Below are 24,597 nucleotides of genomic sequence, written 5' to 3'. Positions count from 1 at the left end.
AGAATCCCAGGGACGGCGGAGCCTGGTGGGCTGCCGTCTATGGGGCCGCACAGAGTCGGACGTGACTGAAGTGACTTAGCAGCAGCAGCAGTGTGATATGGATACTATATAGTGAAATGCATAGGTAAATTGTTACGGTTTCAAATTTACTGACACCCGCGTTTCATTTATCTATACAAGGATCAAGCCTAGTGTTCTATTGTGTATCAAATTATTTAAAATACTTAATGTTTTTTAGAATTAGTCAAATCACGGTGAGGAATAATTGTATGTTGTTGTTGTTTGGTCGTTCAGTTGTGTCCAATTCTTTGTGACCCCATGGACTGCAGCATGCCAGGCTTTTCTGCCCTTCACCATCTCCTGGAGCTTGCTCAAACTTCAGATTCTCCAAGCTATGAAAATAGAAAATGTGAGGGCACATTATAATTGACATTTCTGTCCTCTCCCACCTCAGACTTTTGCAGAGGCATTTTACTTGGTTCTGATCCTTTGTGTTGTACTGATGGATGGTAACGTAACGGGAAAAGCGGTTGGCAGAATTGGGCGGTAACCCCTGGAGACAGTAGTTGTCAGATGGAAACTAATTGATTGTAATTGCTCTGCCATTGTATTGCTCGTGGAGTCTGTAGCCTGTTAAAACCACTGATTGTAAAATAAGGATCTCACTTTTTATCCTGTAGGTTATGTTAATGAAAAGCTGTTCTTAGAGGAATGATCAGTGAAATCAATAAATAGATAATAAGAAATTAAAAGAAAACTAACTGATCATGAATTAATATACTTCAGCAGAGTAGCAGTCAACTGTGTGGTGGTTCATAATGAATTTTTGGCTCAGAGCTCTTGAATCCTAAATATTCCCATAGAAAGAGAAATTGATTCTGCATAACTGTTTATCACAAACTGTCTGGAATAACAAATCTTCCCTGTAGAGGAGATCTCCTGGAAAACAAACCAAAAAAGTCTTTTGCAGAGCCTTTAATGCAAGCCAAAGTATGTTAACAGGCAGGTATTTTGAAATAGAAAAAGTTCCCATTGTAACACTAAGAAAAGATTAGAAGTGGATTTTTCAAAGCTTATGGCATATGAATAGTATGAGTGGGGGTTCTGTGTGAATCTGAAGGCAGTTTTTTTGCAATATTTATTAGTACTAAAATGAGTACACTAGAATGATAAAATTAATGTTAAATTATGTCTTTTTATTGTAAGATATGTATTACATTTTATATGATAATTGTTTCTTTTATGATCATATCTTTTGCCAGTGGCACTTAAACTTTAGTGATATTAAAATTGTCAGATTTATTGAAGACATTTTTTACTGAGCACTAATTCTGATTAAGGCTCAACCTCTGACCTCAAAAAACTCAGGACAAAGAAACAGATAAATGTGTAAATAAGTGGCTACTTTCAGCATTGAATACAGTGATGCAAACAATAAAAGGTGCTGAGGGACACAAAGGGAAGATGATACAAGCTCTGAAGGATTTCTGGATGTTTTCCAGCAAACCAAAAGATGGCCCAGGAAAAAGGATCGGTGTTATAGTTCTGGTATTGGGGAAATAGGATAAGAGTTGGAAATGAGGTTGTATGTTTTAGGATTCAAGATGAGGTTAGTCAGGCAAAATTCTACATGGCCTATGCGTTTCTTTGCTCTTCTTAGGAATTTGGAGTTATTCCTGTGGGAAAGGGGCTCCTTGAGGCCTTTTAGGTGTTGGGAGAATATGAGTAAATTTTCTTCCTGTGTAATAACTCTCCCCTGTATTGGATGATGGGCAGAAAGAGGCTCATTGTGACCTCCGGTTAGCAAGCTGGTACAATGGCCCTTGCTGCTGTTGAACATTATTATTAATCTATATCTATGTAAAGGAAGGCTTCCCAGGTGGCTCAGTGGTAAAGGATCTGCTTGCCAATGCAGGAGGTGTGGATTCGATCCCTGGGTTGGGAAGATCCTGTGCAGAGGGAAATGGCAACCCGTTCCAGTATTCTTGCTTGGAAAATCCCAAAGACAGAAGAGCCTGGCAGTTTACAGTCCATGGGGTAGCAAAGAGTCAGACACGACTTAGTGACTAAACACACACACATAAAGGAAATTAAGAGCTTACATGCTGAATCATGTATTCATCTTTGACTTTTCACATACATTTTTTTTTTCTTGAATGTTGCAATGAAATTGGTGCTAATATTTCAGTTGCTTAAAATTCTGAGACAAGAATGTCTACATGCTCTAACAGATTTCTTCATCCAGTAGAAAGCACAAACTTATTATGTTTCATATTTAGAAACCTGATATAGAGATATGCTACTGCTGCTAAGTCGCTTCAGTCGCGTCCGACTCTGTGCGACCCCATAGACAGCAGCCTACCAGGCTTCCCCGTCCCTGGGATTCTCCAGGCAAGAACATTGGAGTGGGTTGCCATTTCCTTCTCCAATGCATGAAAGTGAAAAGTGGAAGTGAAGTCGCTCAGTTGTGCCCGACTCTGTGCGACCCCATGGACTGCCGCCTACCAGGCTCCTCCTTCCATGGGATTTTCCAGGCAAGAGTACTGGAGTGGGGTGCCATTGCCTTCTCTGGATATAGAGATATAATTTACTTTAAAATGTAAATGATTATGATTTTTAAAAAGCACATATAAGATAATGCTAAAAAAATGACATTAATTTAGTCCTGTTTAATATTTACTAGAAACATTCTTTACATTTGAGATTCTGTTTCAGAATTTGGAACATTTGCATTTTAATTACATAATAAAAGGAGAAAGTGAAAGAATAATTGCCTTAGCTATTAGCAAATTACAGCTGTAACTAAAAAATAAAACACAGAAAATGACATTGGTATCCATAGAAGAGTCACAGTACATGTACATTGATCAGATGTTTAATGACATTGCAGAGCAATAAAATAAATACACTAAAAAGATTGTATTCAATCCTTTAATACAACGTGTTTCTCAACACTGAAATTAATGAAAGCTAATTTGAGGTTTTTGATTGTAGGGTCATACAGCTTTTGCTGTTAATGTATCCACTGATGGGACTTGTCTAGATATGATTCCAATTGTTAAAATCTTGTGGAAAAATAAGACAGTTGAATCCAGTAATTGTTTTAGTCCTACCTGCTCTAACAGAATACCATGAACACGGTGGCGTACAAACAACAGAAATTTATTTCTCGTAGTTATGGATGCTGTAAAGTCTAAGATCAAGATGCCCATGGATTCAGTGTCTGGTTAGGACTTCCTAGTTTGTAGAGGGCTATTTTCTTGCTGTGTCTTCATATGACTGGAATGGGTGAAGGAGCTGTCTGAAGTCTTTTTTATAAGAGCATTAATCCCATTCAAGATCTACTCACCTCCCAAAGGCCCCACCTCCTAATTCCATCGCTGGGTTTCAATATATGAATTTTGTGGGGACATAAACATTCACTGTATAAAATGGTCATACTCAGTTGTGTTTTTATCAGTCCACTGAGGGGTTCATCCTGTCTGTCTAGTTCCTAAGGTCAGCGGTCACGAGAAGGTCTCAGTGCATAGATCCAGGCCAATGACAGGATCTGGGGTGTCAGAATGAGCTGCTGACAGTATTTCATTGTGTTTCTCATGACAGATACAACGACATATTCCACGGAGAGATCCGAGCACTTCAAACCCTGCCGAGACAAGGACCTTGCCTACTGTCTCAATGATGGCGAGTGCTTTGTGATTGAAACCTTGACCGGATCCCATAAACACTGTCGGTAAGTCCCTGTGGCGACCGACACTAAGGGCAGGTCCTCAGAGAGGCCTGGAGACGGAAATCTGTGCTGAGCTCGAGAAACATACAATGTGATACACATAGTCCGGTGCTGGAATGGCAGAATCAACAGTCTTAATAGGGGAAGAACAAGGCTGGTATCTTTAGTATTTGAGAAAGAGAAAACTGAATTTTTGCATGACAGAGCAAACTGCTCTTCTAAGATCTAGAGCCTCAATATTTATTGTGAACCAAACCCCAGAGGCTGTAACTGTGTCCAGAGAAAACCACATCTTATTTTGATTCTGCCCCTGTTGATTAATTTCAGTCCCCCCGCCCTTTTTTTTTAACACCTCTGATGATGAAATACTCTCCAGCAAGATGTTGTAAATGAAATCATAGTCCTGTTATAGTCTAGGTAGAGAACTACTCAGTGAAAATTCCCGGTGGAGATCAAGAAGGTGTTTAATTGGTTTTTAGAGACATAAGGTTATATAACTGCTAAAAATAAAAACAAGCAGAGATAAATAGTTGGTCTTGTAGACACTGCAGCTTTAAGCCTCCATAGAAGAATCAAATTAGCATCCAAAAAATACTTCCCACGGAGCTTTTATTTTGAGCTCTACCCTGGTAATTTGTTTTTCCTTGCAATTGTGTATGCTTCAGTGATTATATATATCCACACCCCTTTCCTTTTCTTTATTTACTCTTCTCATATGACACAGTTATTAAATTAATTATTCTGAATCGTGAAGCATGGAAAATTATGACTTTCTTTTCTTGCTATTGCTAGCTATTATAAAACTTTATTCCATGTTGTTTTATTAAGATGGCACAGAGAAATGTGTCTTATGGTTTTGAACTTAGAATGTGTCAGCAAATCCTGCCTGCCTCCACAAGCCAGCTTTGGTTCAAGGGGGTGGGGGTATGAGGTGCCATAGTGGTCAGTGACACAGGTTTGGAAGAACTGATCAATGATAGTGGCTGATCTCTGTAAGAGCCACCCCACCACGTAGCCCATGGCCTTTCTTCACCCATCACATGGTGGCTTTCACGTGACGTGGGCAGTGCCATTACACTGACTTCATTTACAAAACTTACAACCCATTTATGTTCTCTGTAAACCCGAGTTAGGGATCAAAGGCAGTGAGAAAGGTTCCTTTCCACATTTCTCTTGCTGTATTTATTAGATCAGTGCAGATACAGGTAGAAAAGACATGGCTGACTTGAAGACCTCAAAAGAAAAGCCAAGAATGAGCTATCATTTCAAATCACAAAGTGCCTCCATGCTCTTTTCAATACCCAGCTATGTGTTAATGTTACCTTCGCCAACCCAGTGGTGTCATGTGTAATAGGTAGTGTCAGCAGATAAGTTTGAATTTACAATTTATTGAAGGGATGGATCAGAAGTCTCACCTAAAGCAGTGATGGTGTTTTTCGATGGTGTTTTACCTCAGGGAAGCTTCAGATTAGGCCCCACCACTATGCGCAGGCAGGTCTGATTTATCTTTTCCGATAGAATGTCGAAAAACAAAAAAATAATTCCTACTGTTTAACATACAGCCTTGCTATATTCGCTATTAAGTTCATGGGTATATTAGTTTGCTAGGGCAATTCTAACCAAGTACTGCAGATTGGGTGATGTAAACAACAGAAATATTTTTTACCACAGTTTCTGGAGTCTCGAAGATCAGGGTATCGGCAGAGTTGTTTCCTTAAGGGCCACAGGGGAAGGATTTCATCCAGGCCTCTCCCCTCAGCTTATAGATGACGAACTTTTCTGTGTGCCTTTTCACGTTCTTTCCTCTGTACAAGTCTTTATCCAAATCTGCTTTTTCAAAAAGGACACCAGTCCTGTTGGATTAAGGGGTACTCTAATGGCCCTATTTTAACTTAAATGCATCTGTAGACTCTTATATGGTCACATTTTGAGGTCCTAGAGGTTAGCACTTCAGCATGTGAGTTATTTGGGAGACACAATCCAATCTGTGACGGTGGATCTCAGGTCCAGAAAACAAAAAAAATCCTTTTCTTTTGCACACGTGTACATGTCTACTTTTTTAAAACATAGACAAGCAGAGGTATATCTGTGGTTTGGCTGGAAACGTGTAATAATTTTGGCCTCTGTCTACATATTTTGTGCATATTTCAGCACAGACAACCTGTTATTTAACATAGAGTCACAACATAGCTAATCATGACAAAAGACCAGCCTAAGACAGGACTGGAACTCGAGTAGGTTAATAGATGCCTATAAATCTCCTAGTAGTGTGTGTGAATAAATCACACATCGCATGTGTCAGCGATTCATCTCCCAGGCTTTGCTGTGAATAAAAGGCTTACATTCGTCCCTGCTTCAGCCACTTCTAAGAATCCCAATGTAGCTATTCATAATGTGCCATTGTGTACAGTGCTGTAATATGTTTCATTTATTCTCCACTCGACAAATGTTTATTGAGCATCTCTTATCACCAAGATACTGTTGAATAAATAAATACAGAAATGAACTTCAGAATTAAATGGCACTGCAGTTTGTAATGCACTTGGAGCAAGTGAAATATTTCATCTCCAGGAAAGAAGGAAAACAAGAGAAATGACTTTCATGTGACTGGCATGCTACCAGGGCTACGTTACTGATGTATTACTAAGTGGATTATGTCATAGGTTAAAGAAACCACAAGTTAGTAGATTGGAGCAACAGTGTTAATGGGTATACCTGCATCTAGCTCATTAAGTAGTTTGCTTTTTACACATATGCAAAGATTAAACATTCAAACCTGAGAGAAGTTAAACTTATGTATGTATTTTTAGTATTTTAAAAATAAATTGCAATCCCACTGATCTGAATCAAGGTATGTTTTTTCACGTGTTGTGATCATGGTGAAACAATTTTATGTTTCCTTGCCAAGGAAGAGTAGTAACAAAAAATTAAAATTACCTAAAATTTCCTATTCTGCCTGATAGAGATCCTGAAAGTATATGCCCCAAACTGTTAAATCCTTGAGATCATGGTGAAACAATTTTATGTTTCCTTGCCAAGGAAGAGTAGTAACAAAAAATTAAAATTACCTAAAATTTCCTATTCTGCCTGATAGAGATCCTGAAAGTGTATTCCCCAAACTGCAAATCCTTGTGATAAGGGGAGCTTCATGATTTTCTGTTTGTTATTTTCTCAGTCTTTAGTGCATTTTCAAATCTTTGAAAAAACTATTCATGGTGAAGATAGTTAGAAATTATAGAGCAAACTAATGAAAATTTAAGAAGAATACCAAGATCCTAAAATAACTTGATAGGTTTTAAAGAATAATAAATAGTCAAATCTGGTATTGCTAAATTTACAATTTAAGTTACAGATCATTGGTTGGCTGATTAGTAAAAGCAGAACCTTTTGTACTGTGGAGGTTAGTGTAGAATAAAGAAAGATTCATAAATTGGGAAAATGAGTCTGGTTTTTGTGTAAAGGTGGTTGACTTATCAGGTAAAACATCAAAGTTGAATTTTTACTTCTTATATACCCAAAGTTCTTAATGAATTTAAAAGGTAATATAATAAATAAATTATTAGAGAAAACAGTAAATAAAATTAAATATGTCTTTACATCAGCAATTGAAAGTTAAAAAAAAAAAAGCAATGAGCAATAAACAGTGAAAGGAAAAATGAACAGCCTTGAAGCAACTTTTTTTCTTTTTTTCATCTGAATGTCATAAGTCAGAAACAAAATTGAAAGTGTCAGTAAACTACAATAAGCATGGCAAGGAAATGATATTTTGATGAAGTCAATAGATCAATAAGAGTAACACTAAAATTAAACCTCGGTGGGAAAATGGGCAAAAGACAGGAACATCCTCTTCCCTTGAAATGGAATCCAAATAACCAATAAGCATGAAACATACTCAACCTCACAGAGAAATGCAAATTAACTTGTTTGCTCATCATATATTGTAATAATGTTTAAAAGTAGTTTGGCAAGGACAAAGTAAAAACCATCATCTCATTCACTAAACTCGATGGAGTGTACTTTGTTAAACATCTTCTGTAGGTGATGCATCAGTGTGTTTCCGTATCTTTACATTTTTTCCTAAGAGTTAGCTTAGAGAAATGTATATGTATATTTGTTTTTAAGAGCATTCACTATAGGATTTGTAACAGCAAAACAAAGAAAACTTGAATTCTGATGTCTATATAATTCAGAACATATCTATACCATGGATGCATTCAACATAACTTGAATTTTCATAATTTTAAGACTATGAAAATGCTCATTATATCATGTTATATAAAAAAATCAGGATGTAGAACAGTAAAAATGAACATAAGTAGCAATCCGGTTCTGAAAAAGAACTAAAGAAAAAGGCTAATAGGATTTATAGCTGTTGTCTTCTTTGAACCTTGAGGTTTCCAAGATCATTACATTGCACACGTATTTCATTTACATAACATCTGGTTAAGACACTTGACCCATGCTTCTCATCTTTCCATTAAGAAAGACAGCATCCCTGTCTTTGTTAAATGAAGGTCATTATAATTCACTATTAGGCTGATAAGAGAACTTTCAATTAAGCCATTCTAGATTAAACACTATAAAGCCTGTTAGGATGTGTCTGCTCCTTTTATTAAACTTTCATCTATGCTCTTTATAATAATCATTTTCTATGCTGAATTCGTGTGTTTTGAAACATAAAAAAAAGGGATTGAATAATAGGATGATATATTCTGCAGAAATTAAGCTGAGTAGAGAAGGAAAAGAAGTACTAGAAACACCTTGAATCAAAGTATCCTGAATAAAAGCAGGGTATTCTCTAATATATTTATTTTTATGCCATTTCTAGAAATTTTAAGAACTTTGGAAATGGTGCCTTTGTAGCATATTTCACTGGAGTTGAAAGTGGTAGCCATCGTAACTGAAAAGATTGCTAGGTATTTGAATGGACCAAATGTGTTTCGAGGCCAACTTCAAGTTAAAAGGATGTGTCTCTTCTGAATTGAAGCTCATTAAATGTTGCACCAGCCTTGCTACAGAAATGGATTCTCAAAACTTTGGAAAGAATAACATTTGAGCTAAATTTGACCTGTAGTGATCATTTTGGAAATCTATCAAGCAATTCACTTGAAGATGCTTGAATCACTTGAAAAATGGAACTACTGGAAAGAGAGGCAAGCAGTCCAATAACAAGCATTGCCCGAGGCAATACTTCCATAAAAGTGCTGATGGAATGTACAGCTAGCTGGGTAAAATGCTCATAGGAGCTGGTGAGTGGAAGGGGGGAGGGTTTGAAAGGGGAGGAGAGCCGGAGCAGGAGATGCTGTTCTTCACTGTATCTAGTTCTGCTTCAGTAGGTTTTGAAATCAAAGCTTCCATTTTTATGTGAATTGATTGGGCACAATGTAACGATATCCCTGTGATATACTATATAAAATTACAGGACCATCCCTATCAGTGCTTTGCTCAATCAGTTTGGAAATCCATTAGCTTTTCCACCTGGGGAAGGTCCTATTATCATAAGTTTCTCCAGTAAGTGCTCTGAGAGTGGCCACTTCTAATTCCCTGTGGTTGTAGCAAGTCAGAATGGAAATGGGGTTTTGGCACACATCCCTAAGCTCCGTTGATGGGAGAGGATGGAGGCTGAAATGTCTATAAATCCAAGCCTAGTGGCAGAGTCTCAGTGGAGTGGAATTGAATAGCAGGGTGAAGAACCTTGGAAGCATTTTCAAGTTCATCAGATAATTGTGTTCAGGAGAATGTTAGCCACAGCCCAGACGTAATTTGAGTAATCTGAAGCAGCCATGTTCATCCTAGGTGGTCTGCTGACTGCCCTTGTCAAGAAGAAGTGAGCCAAGTAATCACTATGCATCTGTTTCTTTTCTGTGGATGAAGATGATCAAAATAGTCTCATTAACTCAGAAAGCAAACAAACCAAGAACACCACCACAGTGAATGAAGTTTTGCAATGTTATGACTCCTAGGCAGTGGTTTACTTCTTCCAGCTTAAACTGTTTACATTCCACCAGAGCTGGGGTTACTTAAAGGGCTACTGAAACACCAGAAGACCAGAAAAGCACATTTGACAAAGAATAGCAGCATATCTTTTAGTTGATAACCATAGGCTTTTTTTTTTAACTTTAATATTTTATTACTTGATTAGCAGCTCTCCTTAAGGCATGGAATAGTTTCTTTTTGTTGTTGTTGTATCAAAACCATTCGTGTTTTTAAATTGTTTTCTTACTTGATTTAGGGTAAGAGGTACGTGAGGCAAATGTGGGTGTTCAAGATAAAGACACTTGAGTTAAAAGCTCAACTTGGCTTTATGCTGGCTGTGTGTGTTTTTGGCTGGTCATTTAATCAGAAACTTCAGTCTTCTATTTGAAAAAGAGAGAGAGAGAGCAGACATGTGCCAGCCAACCAGACACATTAAAACCTTCCCCAACAATGTTGATGCTAGAATTGAAAGCAGCAGCATATAGAAAAACACTAAATGTTTAATAGGCATTATACATTTAGAACATATAATTCTTCTTCGTCTCTTCTACGCATGTTGAAACCAAACAAAAGCATGTATGCTGAAATCCTATCAGAGAAATTGAGTGGATCTCATCTGCTTATTTCACTAAGAGAAGTCTTAGGCTCAAAAGGGGGAGATCACTTGACTTGTACCAGGGCTTGGAGGTGGGTACTCAGTCTCCCAGTACACAGAGTTCAGCTTAGACCTACCAGTGTAAGTTAAAGAAAACTCACTCAGAGACTTATTTAAAAACACAATAATACCTGATCATGGGCAAGAACACTTTTCAGAATCAAGGATCATTGTATCTATTCAAGCAGTAAGTTTAGGAGCAAAGCAGCAACAAGAGGCTGCCTTTTGTTAGGGGAATTCTCTCTGTTGACAATTCATGAAGAGAGGAATCCCCTCTTATTCTTCATACCATTCAGGTGGAGGACCCTTCACGTATTTTCTCTACAACAGCCCTGGTTCTGCCTCTCCAGGCATTTATTTCCTGCAGGTAGCGGGTCATAGTCCTGTTATGGTTGGGGCAGCCTGGGAGCTTGTGCACGACCAGAATGCTGTGATTTGCATATGCCATAGTTCAAGTGGAGGATAGATTATTATACTAAGTTTATTTAAATAAAAGCATATATCCATAAGTATCATTTTAAAGAGTGAGAGACTGTACGGATGTGAACCACACTAACCAGGGTACCACAGACCCTGATGGGCAGAACATCTGAACCATCACCGTACTGATCTGAGAACATTTTATGGATGTTTGTCTGAGGAACCTGCCCGGCAGGGTCTGTGGTACTTTTGTCTACACGTATAACAAGATGTCAGTCTTTGTGTACTCCAATAATTATACTCTCTAAGTGGAAAAGCATATGCAAATCTACTTGATAGATAAACCCAGGGAATGCCTAGATGATGCATCCTATGTGTCGGGCACCCATAGCAGCCCTGGAGGGATGTAGCAATGGCTGACGCCAAGGGCATTTCTCAGGTTATACGACAAGTGGAGTAAGGACTCAGACTAAGTAAGCTGATTCTAGGGTCAACGCACTTACCCTCTCCACTAACACCTTTCCTTTAAAATCCTATTGGTCCAGGGATTCTAAAATCCCAACTGCTTAAAAATACCACCTGAGAAGCCCATATAAGCTCTAGTATCTTCTAAGATATCAGTATTAGTTATATATCAATAATGACATATAACTAACATATACATATTTAAATTCTCCAGCATATTATAATTTGAGTGACCATATTATTGTCATCCAACCCCAAAATGTTTAAGATATAACTGGCAATTTTAATAATTTCTTATGTAAAATAAGCATAAAACCAACAATGCCCTGAGCTAACGGGGACATATGGTTGCCCTAATTTTAATTTCAGCAAAACTCAATTTGGTGGAAAAACAGACCACCATTTGCTACATAAATGCTGTATTTTCTTAGTATAAATTGCATGATACTATATACAACCTCTGCATTGCTGTTCCCACTTTCCTGAAGTTAGCTAACAGTTCTGAGAGTCACTGAAGACCTTCAGGGTCTCTCCACCATACCCCAAATCTGTAATCTGTTAAATACATGCCAACATCCGATTAGCGTTCTTTTCAGTATTCTTAGCTATTATTTGTGGAAACGAAAAAATGTGATGGGAGAACCGAGCCCTTCTTGTTTTATGGAAAGAAATCATAGACAGTGTTCCTGAAGTTTAACTTGCTATGCATCTCTACAACTCTGTATAATTTTTTATATGATCACAGCTATTCTGGTAGTTCTATGATCACAGGAAAACAGCTTGAAGCAAAATCAATCCTATATACATACAAGTGTGCACGCACACACACATATCTTCTGTACTTATTAGGCAGTCAATACAGGGCACTGAGATTCAGTAGCAAACTATGAGCCGTGTTCCCTTCCTTTACAGAACGTGTTTGTTGGAGCACCAGGCAGTCAGCACAGTCTAGCGTTACCGGATGCCATAATGGGTAAACACTGATAATCACTGGGAAGGAACCAAAACTCACACTTGCTTCAGCAAGGAAATCCTTACAAGACTGGTAAATTTGGAGGAAATATCTTCATCAAATATATTTACATACAATCCCCATTGCAGGTTTAAAAAAATCAAATAGAAGATTAAAATAAGGAACGGGGAAAAATGAAAACAATAGCATTATACGGGGAATATCTTGTTTGGAGATATGTCACATTTGAGTGATATAGAATGTGTTTGTAGATATATATGTCACGTGTGAGTGGTACAGAATGTGTATTTGTCCTCTCCTTTGTCATTCGATCACCAAGTCATGTCTGACTTTTCATGACCCCCTGGACTGCAGTACACCAGGCTTCTCTGTCTCTCACCATCTCCAAGAGACCTGAACTAAAAAATAAATGGCAGTTTTATGCATTATTCCCATCATTCCCCAATGTTTATTAAGCATAGTCAATGTTTCAGGTCCAAGTAATGGGAATATAGTGATAAATGTTTTCAGAATAAATCAGAAGAGCAGTTGAGAAGGTCAATTTCTAGTTCAGTTCAATGTAACAAATTCTGTCATCTGTTAGCATCCAATCTATATGAACTGTATGTACATAGCTCATATCTGCAGAGAAGAATCCAAAACCCAGTAGTCCTAAAGCCAAGAAGACCTTCTGAGAGGAGCATATGAATTGCATTTGGAAAGATAACCTACTCATTTCTTATTTTGAAGCCTGCTCTTGCTTGCCAACCATGGCATGGAGAATTGAACTGCTGTTGGGTAAAATTCGCTTCAAACCACAAGGAGGAAATTTCAAAATTATTTAAATGCAAGTAAGAATAATCAGTTTCATATAATAAATTCTTTATGCAATTGGTCACTTTTTTTCTGAATTATTTCCTTGAGTTATTTCCTCTCATGTCCAGAGAGTTTTCAAAAATGTATCAAGGTATGATGACTTTTTTTTAAGGCTCACTGGGATATAGGAATATTTCTTATTACAAACTGTTTGAATATTTTATACCTTATAACTTAAAATGTTATTATATATGTTTATTGATAAATTGGTATTTATCAATTAAATAGTCAATCTCGGTAGTAGGGTCTGCTACTGACCCTAATGGAGGCCACATAATCTGAAAAATAATCAAGTAAAGTCATTCACTAGGTAAAATGACTCCTAAGTTGCTGTATTCTTAGTGCTGGAGTAGATGAGGAACTTTAAAGTTCCAGTCAAATTGAAATATGGGAAAGTTAAATAACTCACATCTTGTAATTTTCAAAATCCTAAGCTCTTGGTTTTGTTTCAGAGAGACTTGTCCAAGATCACCCATTCATTACTGGCAGGTAGAATCCAGATTCCTCTCCTGTTAATCTCACCTGTTTATTTACCATTGTTGGCATAAATGAAAAGCCAGATAGAAAACGCTCTCTTTGACTTCTGTCCCGCTTTGCTTTGGTTAAGATGTAATAACAGAGTCTTTGCCTTCCCCTTGCCCTGCACCTGCTTCCTTAGATGTCCACATGTTGCTCAGAAATGACACTATTGACTTAGTACCTCCCCCTCTAGCTCAGCAGGTCCTGGGAAAGGACCTGAATCTCTCATGGAAACTGCAGCTGAGCAGAACCACCTTCTGTGTGAATGTCGAAAGAGAAGGAGCATGCTGAGGAGATTACAGGGCGGAATTTATCCAGACTTAATATGTGATCTCTGTCCTCAAAGCAACAAGGGTGGCTGAACAGGACAAGAAGGTGTTAATACATTTTTTTCCTCTTTCTGACTTACTTGCCTCTGTATGAGTCTCTAGGTCCATCCATATCTGGGCAAATGGCATAATTTTGTTCCTTTTTATAGCTGAGTAATATTGTATATATGTATCATACCTTCTTTGTCCATTCATCTGTTGATGGACATTTAGGTTGCTTTCATGTCCTGTCTGTTGTAAATAGTGCTACAATGAACATTTTGGGGTGTATGTGTCTTTTGGAATTATGGTTTTCCCCAGGTATATGCCTAGGAGTAGGATTGCTGGGTCTTATGGGAGTTCTATTTTTAGTTTTTTCAAGAAACCTCCACACTATTCCCCATAGTGACTGTATCAATTTACAGTCCCACCAACAGTGTAAGAGAGTTCCCTTTTCTCTACACCTTCTTTAGCACGTGCGGTGGATCTCATGGTAGCTTGGATTTTCATTGCTCTAATAATTAATGACACTGAACATCTTTCATGTGCCTCTTGGCCATCTGTATGTCATCTTTGGAGAAATGTCTGTTTAGGTCTTCTGCTCACTTTTTGATTGGGTTGTTTGTGGATTTGGTATTGAGCTGAACGAACTGTTTATATATTATAGAGATTAATCCCTTTTCAGTTGCTTCATTTGAATATTTCTCCCATTCTGAGGGTTGTCTTTTCATCTTGTTTATGATTTCCTTAGTGCAAAGGCTTTTAAGTTTCATTGGAAAAGACCCTGATGCTGGGAGGGATTAGGGGCGGGAGGAGAAGGGAACGACAGAGGATGAGATGGCTCGATGGCATCACCGACTCAATGGACATGAGTTTGGGTAGACTCCAGGAGTTGGTGATGGACAGGGAGGCCTGGCGTGCTGTGATTCATGGGGTCACAGAGAGTCAGACATGACTGAGTGACTGAACTGAACTGAGGTCTCATTTGTTTATTTTTGTCTTTTATTTTCATTACTCTATGATGTGGGTCAAAAAAGATCTTGCTGTGATTTATGTCAGAGAGTGTTCTGCCTGTGTTTTCCTCTAAAAGTTTTATAGTGTCTGGCCTTACATTTAGGTCTTTGATCCATTTTGAGTTTATTTCTGTGTATGATGTTAAGAAGTATTCTAATTTCATTTTTTTTTTTTTTTTTTTTACACGTAGCTGTCCAGTTTTCCCAGCACCACTTATGGAAGAGACTGACTTTTCTCATTGTATATTGTTGCCTCCTTTGTCAAAGATAAGGTGACTATAGGTGCATAGGTTTATCTCTGGGCTTTCTATCCTGCACCATTGATCTGTATTTCTGGTTTTGTGCTAGTACCATACTGTCTTGATTACTGTAGCTTTGTAGTATGGTGTGAAGTCAGGGAGCCTGATTCTTTCAGCTTCATTTTTCTTTCTCAAGATTTCTTTGGTTTTTCAAGGCCTTTTGGGTTTCTGGTTGTTGTTCAGCTGCTAAGTCGTGTCTGACTCTTTGTGACATAATGGACTGCAACACAACATAGTCCTCTGGTCTTTACTAACTCCCGAAGTTTGCTCAGATTCATATCCATTGACTCAGTGATGCTCTATAACCATCTCATTCTCTGTTGCCCCCTTCTCCTTTTGCCTTCAATCTTTCCCGGCATCAGAGACTTTTCCAATGGGTCAGCTCTTTGCATCAGGTGATCAGAGTATTGGAACTTCAGCATCAGTTCTTCCAATGAATATTCAGGGTTGATTTCCTTTAGGATTGACTGGTTTGATCTCCTTAATGTCCATGGGACCCTCAAGAATCTTCTCCAGCACCACAATTCAAAAGCATCAATTATTTGGTGCTCAGCTTTCTTTATGGTCCATTTCTGACATTTGTACATGACTGCTGGAAAAACCATAGCTTTGACTCTATGTTATGCTATGTTAAGTTGCTTCAGTAGTTTCCGACTGTGTGTGACCCCATAGACAGCAGCCCACAAGGCTCCACCATCTCTGGGATTCTCCAGGCAAGAATACTGGAGTGGGTTGCCATTTCCTTCTCCAATGCATGAAAGTGAAAAGTGAAAGTGAAGTCGCTTAGTCGTGTAGGACTCTTAGCGACCCCATGGACTGCAGCCCACCAGGCTCCTCTGTCCGTGGATTTTCCAGGCAAGAGTACTGGAGTGGGGTGCCATTGCCTTCTCCATTGACTCTATGGACCAGTACAAATTGTAAAATTTTTCTAATTCTTGAAAAATGCCATTGGTAATTTGTTAGGGATTACATTGAATCTGTAGATTTGATAGGGATTGCAGTGAATACTATCCATTGCTTTGGGTAGTATAGTCATTTTCACAATACTGATTCTTCCAATCCAAGAACATGGTATATTTTTCCCGTCTGTTTGTCTCATCTTTGATTTCATTCATTAATATGTTATAGTTTTCTGAGTACAGGTCTTTTGGCTCCTTATGTAGGTTTATTCCTAGGTATTTTATTATTTTTCTTGTAATGATAAATGGGATTGCTTCCTTAATTTCTTTCTGATTTTTTTAAGGCATGATGATATTTTAAATTCCATTCCCTGAAACTCTTGAGTTTTTATGTTGAGTGGAAAGAGTAGACAAGAGTATGGTTTTCAAACCTAACAAGTGTCACTTTGATTAAATTATGAAATCAAGATTCATTTTCTTTATCCAAAATCAATTTATTATTTCTATCTACATATATGAAATATTTGCAGAAAACTTAGTAGTTTTAAAAATTAATTTATTAATATTTTAAATATAAGTCATGATTTTCCAGCACTAAAATTTTCCTAACAAATTAAACATATCCATTCAAGGGTGCCTTGACCATGGATCATTGTTGAATTATTCAGGGAGAATGTAAGGAAGTTACATTTAAAGGTACATACTGGCATGTTCAAGTAAAATGTCCTGTATTTTCCCAATTTAAAATGTATTTCTTTTGTCTAGCAGAGCTGGTATGAGGTTAGGAGATCAAGATAGCCATATGGTGTTTCCCTTACAATGGGTCACGTAGCATTTTGGCATAAATACTGACATTTCAGTATGGCAGAAACCAGAGAAAGAAAGGTTGCAAGAGTTCCTAAAACAGGATGACTTTCTAGATTACCAGAGACTAGTTTATCATTTAAACACATCATAAATGCAGTTATAGCTCACACTAGAGAAAGGAGTTGTTATTTCAACAGCAGACTTCATTAAATAAACAGACCCCAGGCTTTGAGGCTGGCGAGTGCTCCAAAATGGGAGTGTGGGGAGACTAAAATGATGCCAAGGCCAGCATGCCCTGAGCCTGGCCTCCCTGGAGTCCTCTGACAGCACATTGATCCCAATGACCCTGTGCTCCTGAAGGGCAGAAATTCAATTAGGAACTCTCAGCTTTGAGCCTCAGGAAGGAGGGGTGTGTGTGTCAGTGGGAGGCTCCACACCTGGAGGAAAACCATTCTCCAGCAGTTTTAGAACAATAGAGAGTGAAAAACACTAAGCTGGAAAGAATGGGCAGAAAGGATGAGCTGATAAAGCATCTACATTAAATAAGGTCATAATTTTTCTACAGTTTGGGTTGTTCTCTTGGGCTAATTTACAGTCACAATTGAAGTCACATGGGAGCCTTACTATCTGTGACAAGGTTTTGTTTTTAGTGCTCTGGAAAGCTCTTTTCTTTCTGCCTGGGTTAGCGTATATGAAAGGAATAATGATTATTTTAATGATATTAAATAGTAGCTTTGATCTCTTCCCCCCACAAGCTAACCGAAACATTATCTAGATGTATGAAATGATTCATTTGTGAACAAAACTTCTATTATAATATTCCCGTGCACCTGCCTGACTCTCTCACTAGGCTATGAGCTCATCTTTGCTTCTGGAACCTGCCACCTACTCACTAAAAATAAATTTTATGAATGAAATAACCCTAGAACATACTTACCATCTGCATTTTTCAGAGGACAAATGTGAGGTGTTAATAGGGAGACAAAAATGCTGAGAGTCATCTTCCATTTTACAGTTACCAAGTGCAAGGCAGAAATCTTGAGACTTTATGGGAATGCCAGACCACCTGACCTGCCTCTTGAGAAACCTGTATGCAGGTCAGGAAGCAACAGTTAGAACTGGACATGGAACAACAGACTGGTTCCAAATAGGAAAAGGAGTACGTCAAGGCTGTATATTGTCACCCTGCTTATATAATTTATATGCAGAGTACATCGTGAGAAACTTTGTGTACTACTTCCTAATTCCCTGTCTAGTCCTCATATTAAATCTGCAAAATAATGTCCTATTCCCATTTCATGGCGAGAAGGAACCTTGGAGAGGGAAGGTAGCTTCTTCAAAAACAGCTAGTAAGTGGCAGGGCTGAGCACCAATTGCAGTTCTATTGGACTCTCAAGCTCTTCATCTTCCAACCTTGTCAAATTTACACTGTTGTAAAATCATGAAGGTTGAAAGTTTAAAAATATAGATTCTCAGGCTCCTTCTCTGAATTTTCTAACTTAGGTCTTGAGACAGACCCCAAGAGGCAATGGTGCATTCAGATGATTCTGATATGGAGACAAATTAGGGAAGCAGTGAGTGAGACTCATAATTCTCACACTTTAATGAATGGGTGAATCCTCTGGAAATTCTGTTCAACTGAAGATTCTTGTAGAGGAGGCCTGGGGTGAGGACTCAGAATCTGTGTTTCTAATAATGGTCCAGGTGATGCCTATGCTGCTGGCCTATGGGTCATACTCAGAGAAGTGAGACACTAAGTCTGTTGGGCTACCCAGCACAGGATGCAACCCTAACCCCTGTCCTAGGGGGGCTTTTCATAATTCTGCCAGTATGATATATCCTCCACCCATATGCACCTCAGTAATTACATCACAGCAAGATTTTCTGCATATACTTGAGAATATATTTGTGACACTTTGGAAACCCTTATGTATCTCTACTAGTTAGCTTATTAATTGACATATATGCTAGATGAGGGGTACCAGCAAAGTGATATCATCCTATACCCATCCCATCCACTTTATAATCCCATCCCAAGCCATTTTATAAGCCAATGCCTCATCAGGTTTCTGTTATATCAGGGTGATTTTATATACCACATCTGTGATTTCTAGGTTTAGGGTAGACAATTAGTATTTTCTCCAAGGAGAAAGGTTCAAGTTGAAGGGAAATGTTCTTTGTATCATTCAGAGTAATGGATACAATATTTGTTAAAAGTTGACAATAATCACATTTCCCCAGGAATTTGGTTCAACCATGATAATTTATCTGAGGCTTTTTTAAAAAAATAGTATTTTTCAAACTAAGAAATCCATCATGTATAAAAATGACAAAATGCTAAGCAGGTTTTATTAAAGGACAGCTCTGATTTATAGAAATGATGTTCTAAACCTAGGCTCTGTCACTTCCTCGCTGTGTGACGTTTGGTCATATCTTACCTTCTGTGAACCTTAATTTCTTCATTGTGAAATAGCATGATCGGAGATAATTTCTAAGGTCACTTCCAGTTTTAAGATCAGGTGAAGAAACTGAGTGATCTCTTTCATTTTTCACCTCTGTCAGTAACACCATGCGTTTCACTGAAATTCCATTAAAGAAAAGCAGAGGGATTTCAGAAAGAGCAAATATTTCCAGAAGAAAACCTAACTCTTCTGTCTTTTGAAGTACAAAAGATGAAATTCTAAATTAAGAAGGACATGTATCTCACAGAAAAGGTGACACAAAGCAAACCTATTCCTTATCTGTGCCAGTGCTTTCCAGACTGACATGTTCAGGTACTTACCTGTTGATGTTTAAAACAAAAGTTCAGTAGGTCAAGGGTGGGGCTGAAATTCTGCTTTTCTAATAAGCCTTGGATCCTGGGGTGTTACTGGTCATGGACCCGGCTTTGGATTGCAAAGTTCTATGTCCATGCGCTTGAAGCTTGCCTGTGTGTAGAATCACCCAGGGAAACTCAACATTCACATGCAGAATAAGCATTGGATTTCTATAAGTGGGACTTTGGTATAAAAATATATATGTATGTATGTGTATGTATTATGTGCTAAGTCATTTTATTCGTGTCCAACTCTGTGCAACCGTATGGATTGGAACCCCCAATGCTCCTCTGTCCATGGGATTCTCCAGGCAAGAATACTGGAGTGGGTTGCCATTTCCTCCTCCATGGGATCTTCCCAACCCAGGGATGGAAACTGTGTCTCCTCCATCTCCTGTGTATATATATTTATATCTATATATATATTTGACTTGAACAAGAGAAAGTTATTGTATCAGAGTTCTGGATGCTAGAAGTCTGAGATCAAGGTTGGCAAGGTTGGTTTCTTCTGAGGCCTCTCTCCTTGGCTTGTTGCTGGCCGTCTTCTTCCTGTGTCTTCACATGGTCTGTCTTGTGTGTGTTTTTGCATCCTTATCAGCTCTTCTTACAAGGACATCAGTCATTTTGGGTGACAGCCCACCCTAATTACTTCATTTACCTTTCTTTGCCCTATAAAGACCCTGTCTCCAAATACAGTCACATTCTGAGGTACTAGGGATAGGACGAATTTTGTGGAATGCGGAGGGGCACATTTTAGACCATAATCCATGGTAAGGGTGGGAAACACAGGAAGGATTATAGGTAAAGAATACCCTAAGCACTTAACCCTATTGCAGGTTAGCTTTCTTGTCTTATAAACAGGATAGGCAAATCTATGTTAGGGGTTGGAGATTGGATGAGCAAATGCATCTGATCCCCGGGTAGTGGAAGTGATGGGGAGGCGGTGGTTCTGCTTCAGGTGGAAGGACCGTAGTAGCCTTCTGCGGCCTCTCTCCCTGTAGAAATCTATGTTTCTCAAGCTCCCAAGTAACTCAAGTGAGCAACCAGCATTGAGAGCCATTGATCTATATGCCTTCATAAGCTCTCTTCTTTGCTTCCCCCGATTCCTGTCAACTTTCACTGCCATGTTAGTAGAATTCAAAACAGGTGCTTCCCCTCATTTCTACCATTCCAGTAGATCAAACTGCCCATGCCAAGAGCGGATGCTGGTCCTCTGACAGGCTTCTTTCCAGTCTGTGCCTATATCCTCAGAGAATTCTGAGGCGGCCTCTCTAAAGGAGTCCAGCTTTATATTCTGTTCCCCTTGCTCCTGCCTCACCATCACTTATGGGCCTGTTTCCATGTGGCTCCATGAGTTTGCACAGTCTTCGCTTTCAAGTTACCTGCAATTGTCCTGGTAGTCATGGTACTCGTGTTTAGCAAAGTGTTCCATAGAGGCACGTTTAGAAATTTTCTAATGCTCTTCTCTCATCGTCTCTCTCTTCATACCTTCTCTTCCATCTAGCCTTCTGTGTACACTGATTGAGCACTGACTCTCTGTCAAGCCTGTACTAGTAGCTTCGGTGAAATTAGCGCATAGATAGAATATTTGTCCTGTGCTGCTGCTTTGGAATTGAAACCTAGAAGTGAAATTTCTTGGCCCAAGGGCATGACTGTTTTCATGGCTCTTGACCCAGGAGTATCCTTCCTGCATTTGGGCTTCTGTTTGCTAATTAAATAAGTATAAGCTTGCCACTTATTATTATCTAGTGCCCGTGTCTTTGATTAATAGATGCTTTACATCCTTTATGTAGATATTATGTGAACTTTTATTTTTATTTAAAAAGTGAATTTTTGAAGGTAATGACAAGAGAATAAGGAATTTTAAGCGAGTAACATGCTCACTTTATACACCTATTATATAGATCTGTAGAAGCTGCCAGTTTATTCTGTGTGTGAAAGCACAGTACATTCCTTTTTAGCATTTTTTAAAAAAAAATTAAACTGGTTCTCTTAGTTTTGAAAGTATCAGACAGTCTGATAGGATGAGAGTAAATGATTTTTATGCATCTCTGTATGCTTGGGTGTTTGTGTGTGTGCATGTGTGTGTGTGTGCACACATGCCCCTTCCCAGACCCCTTGGAATGCAGAATTCTCAAGAATAATCAGTCAGTGTAATAAAGGAGCTAAAGGTATTTTAGGAGAGGAGGGATCGAGAACCAAAATCATGCTCCTCCAAATTCAAAGTGAAGGGATCTTGTCTGGGAAGAACAGAATTATCTGGTTAAGATTCTCAGAAGAAAGGGACACCAGAAGTTCCAAAGGTGAGCTCACAGTAGAAGGCAGAAGAGTGGACTGGTGACACAGGCTCTAATTTCCAGCCTGGAAACTGAGCTGATTTTGTGTTACTATATAGTGGAACTCTCACTTATGGCTTCTCTACTTTGCAATTTTGAGTGGGAGTTAAAAAATCCTATACTCCTGTGGAGCACGGAGACTAACCTCTCTAGGTCAGGATTTCTGCAAAGCTTCCAAGGCTTGATGCATGTAGAATTCCTTTGAAGCATTACCACGTTCCTCAATGGTGCCACCTTGTGGCAAAGACTAGAGTCCGTTCCTCAATGGTGCCACCTTGTGGCAAAGACTAGAGTAACAATGCTTGTAACTGATAAGACGTCTTCCACTGAGTGAATTAGAAAGGGGGAAAAGATTTGACGGATCAAATGAAAGGGAAAATCTTGAGTATTCAGCCACTAATGTTAGGAGACTTGAGAACTTTCTGCAGTTGTTTATGGGGAATTGTTTTGTTTTTCTGGTTTGTTTAGAAGGATCATTTTAGTTGCAGGGGAGAGAACTACTGGAAGGAATAGATAAACTTCTGACTTCTGGACTTCCCCTTGTGGTCCAGTGGTCCGACTTTCATTGCAGAGGGTGTGGGTTGGATCCCTGATCCTGGAACTAAGATCACACGTGGTGGGACAAGCAAACAAAGCTTCTAACTTCCCTAACGTTAGCCTAGAGGAACTCTGGAAAGACAGCATCAACATAGGAAAAACATTGTGAGCAAACCCTATGAAACCAGTTGAGAGGAGAGAGAAGTTTGAATGTCCCAAGTATGTATAATTGAACACCTGGAGTAGGAGGCAGCTGGTACTGTTGTGGGGTAACCTGGGGAAGGAGCTGCTAGATGCATGCTCTTTCTTCTTCCCATCTGTGGTGTGGTCTGGTGTACCGGTATTCACGCCAGAGTGGCACAATCTATAAGACTGAGGCCACCAATAAAGTCAAAGCAGCACCCCTGACTGGGGAACAGAAGGAACATGGGTGAGAACTCACTAGGATTAGGCACTCATTTCCTCATCTTTCTGTCTCCAAACACCTTGAGAGTGATGGGTCACACCGAAAGGGTGGTTCTTCCTAAAGAGTATGCTTCCCTACTGGGGCACTGAGGATAAAGTCCGGATCTGAGGAATGGTTTGTTATAGGACAGAGTGAAGTTAACTGTGGGTTCCTGGCACCTAGAATTCTCACTTCAGGCTCATTTTACTTCCATTCTGAGAATGTCTAGCCTTTGTCCCTGCTCCATTTTCATTGCCTGAAAAGTGAGTAACACTTTTGGAGGAAAATGAGGTTCACATCCCTGACCAGTGACTGAGGACCAGCACTATCTTAAAAGAGCATGAATTAGAGCCTTTAGATTAAGGAAGATTGAGACGATGATCTACAGAAATATTAGTAGTGAGAATTTAAAGAGGAAATATAGATGGATTTCAAGGAGGCAAATCACAAGATTTATTTGCTAGAGGGGGAAGAAAAGTCTGAGAGAAAGAGGAGATTCAAAGAGACTGACAAATTTATGGTTTGGGCATCTGGGCAGCATCATTCATTGAGCCAGTGAAACAAAACTCAACATTAGAACAGAAGTTATATCACTCCACTACTAGCTTTAAGAATATTTACCTTTCCTCTAGTCAGTTTTATCATTTGTAAAATGAATATGATAATAATTACCTGCTCAGTCGGATTGTTATTAGGATTAAACTTGAATTATCCTGGACATGCCAGAACACATGCTTATTTTCTATATTGAAAAAATGATAAAACAGTCAGGTTACTATTGTAAAATCTTTCCTTTCCTGTGTTAATGTGCTCCTTACATTTGTATCCATATGTGTATGTGTATAAATGTGTGCATTTTTTGGGGGAGGGGTGTTTAAATCATATTTCCTCTTGTATGCCATTCCACATTGCTTTAATTAGCTTAACTTTTGAATGAGTTTTAATTCTTGGTACTACAATTTAGTTTTTCTTCACTGTTATACTTGATATGCTCAAATGATAAAAACCCATTTTATTAAGATTTATATTTGTTTTATTTATATTACTTTTAAAGAAATAAAATCCCATTTTATTATATTAATAGAATCCAGATTAAAAAGAAAAAAAAGATAGTGGCAATACCAGCCTCCAGGGAGAAGTGCTATTAATATTAGACTCTTATTAATACATAGACTCTTGACTAGAGATACTCATTTTGTAAATATTTCATTTTTTCTTCCATGTAAGTGATATTTCTGTGCATTTATTCAAGTGATTATGCAGTAAACTCTTGATAGTTTATGGATTTCTGTCCTCTTCCTTTTTGACAATTTTAAACATGTATCTTTTAATTGATTAACCAGTAGTATTTGGTCCCTGGTGGCTCAGACAGCAAAGAATCTGTCTTCAATGCAGGAGACATGGGTTGGGAAGATCCCCTAGAGAAGAAAATAGCAACCAACTCCAGTATTCTTGCCTGGAGAATTCCATGGACAGAGGAGCCTAGCGGCTACAGTCCACAGGGTTGTAATGAGTTGGACACGACTGAATGACTAACACCGCCCC

The 24,597-nt window shown here is 38.6% G+C and overlaps 1 protein-coding gene across 8 annotated transcripts in view; it reads left to right on the top strand.

Moving 5' to 3' along the window:
• NRG3 (neuregulin 3) overlaps positions 1–24,597 on the top strand; it is a 1,239,421-nt gene that overhangs the window by 520,132 nt on the left and 694,692 nt on the right. For all 8 annotated transcript variants that reach the window (XM_086382916.1, XM_086382914.1, XM_086382915.1 and 5 more), the window contains exon 2: positions 3,604–3,733. In XM_086382916.1, coding sequence (XP_086239042.1) covers positions 3,604–3,733 — 130 coding nt within the window. The remainder of the gene's footprint in view (positions 1–3,603; positions 3,734–24,597) is intronic.

The sequence above is a fragment of the Bos grunniens genome, chromosome 28 (assembly GCF_055505025.1).
Source record: "Bos grunniens cultivar Pamir isolate PY7600 chromosome 28, Bosgru_T2T1.0, whole genome shotgun sequence".
Lineage (NCBI taxonomy): Eukaryota > Metazoa > Chordata > Mammalia > Artiodactyla > Bovidae > Bos > Bos grunniens.
The sequence above is the reverse complement of the archived record's forward strand: the minus strand, read 5'-3'. Positions and strand labels throughout refer to the sequence as shown.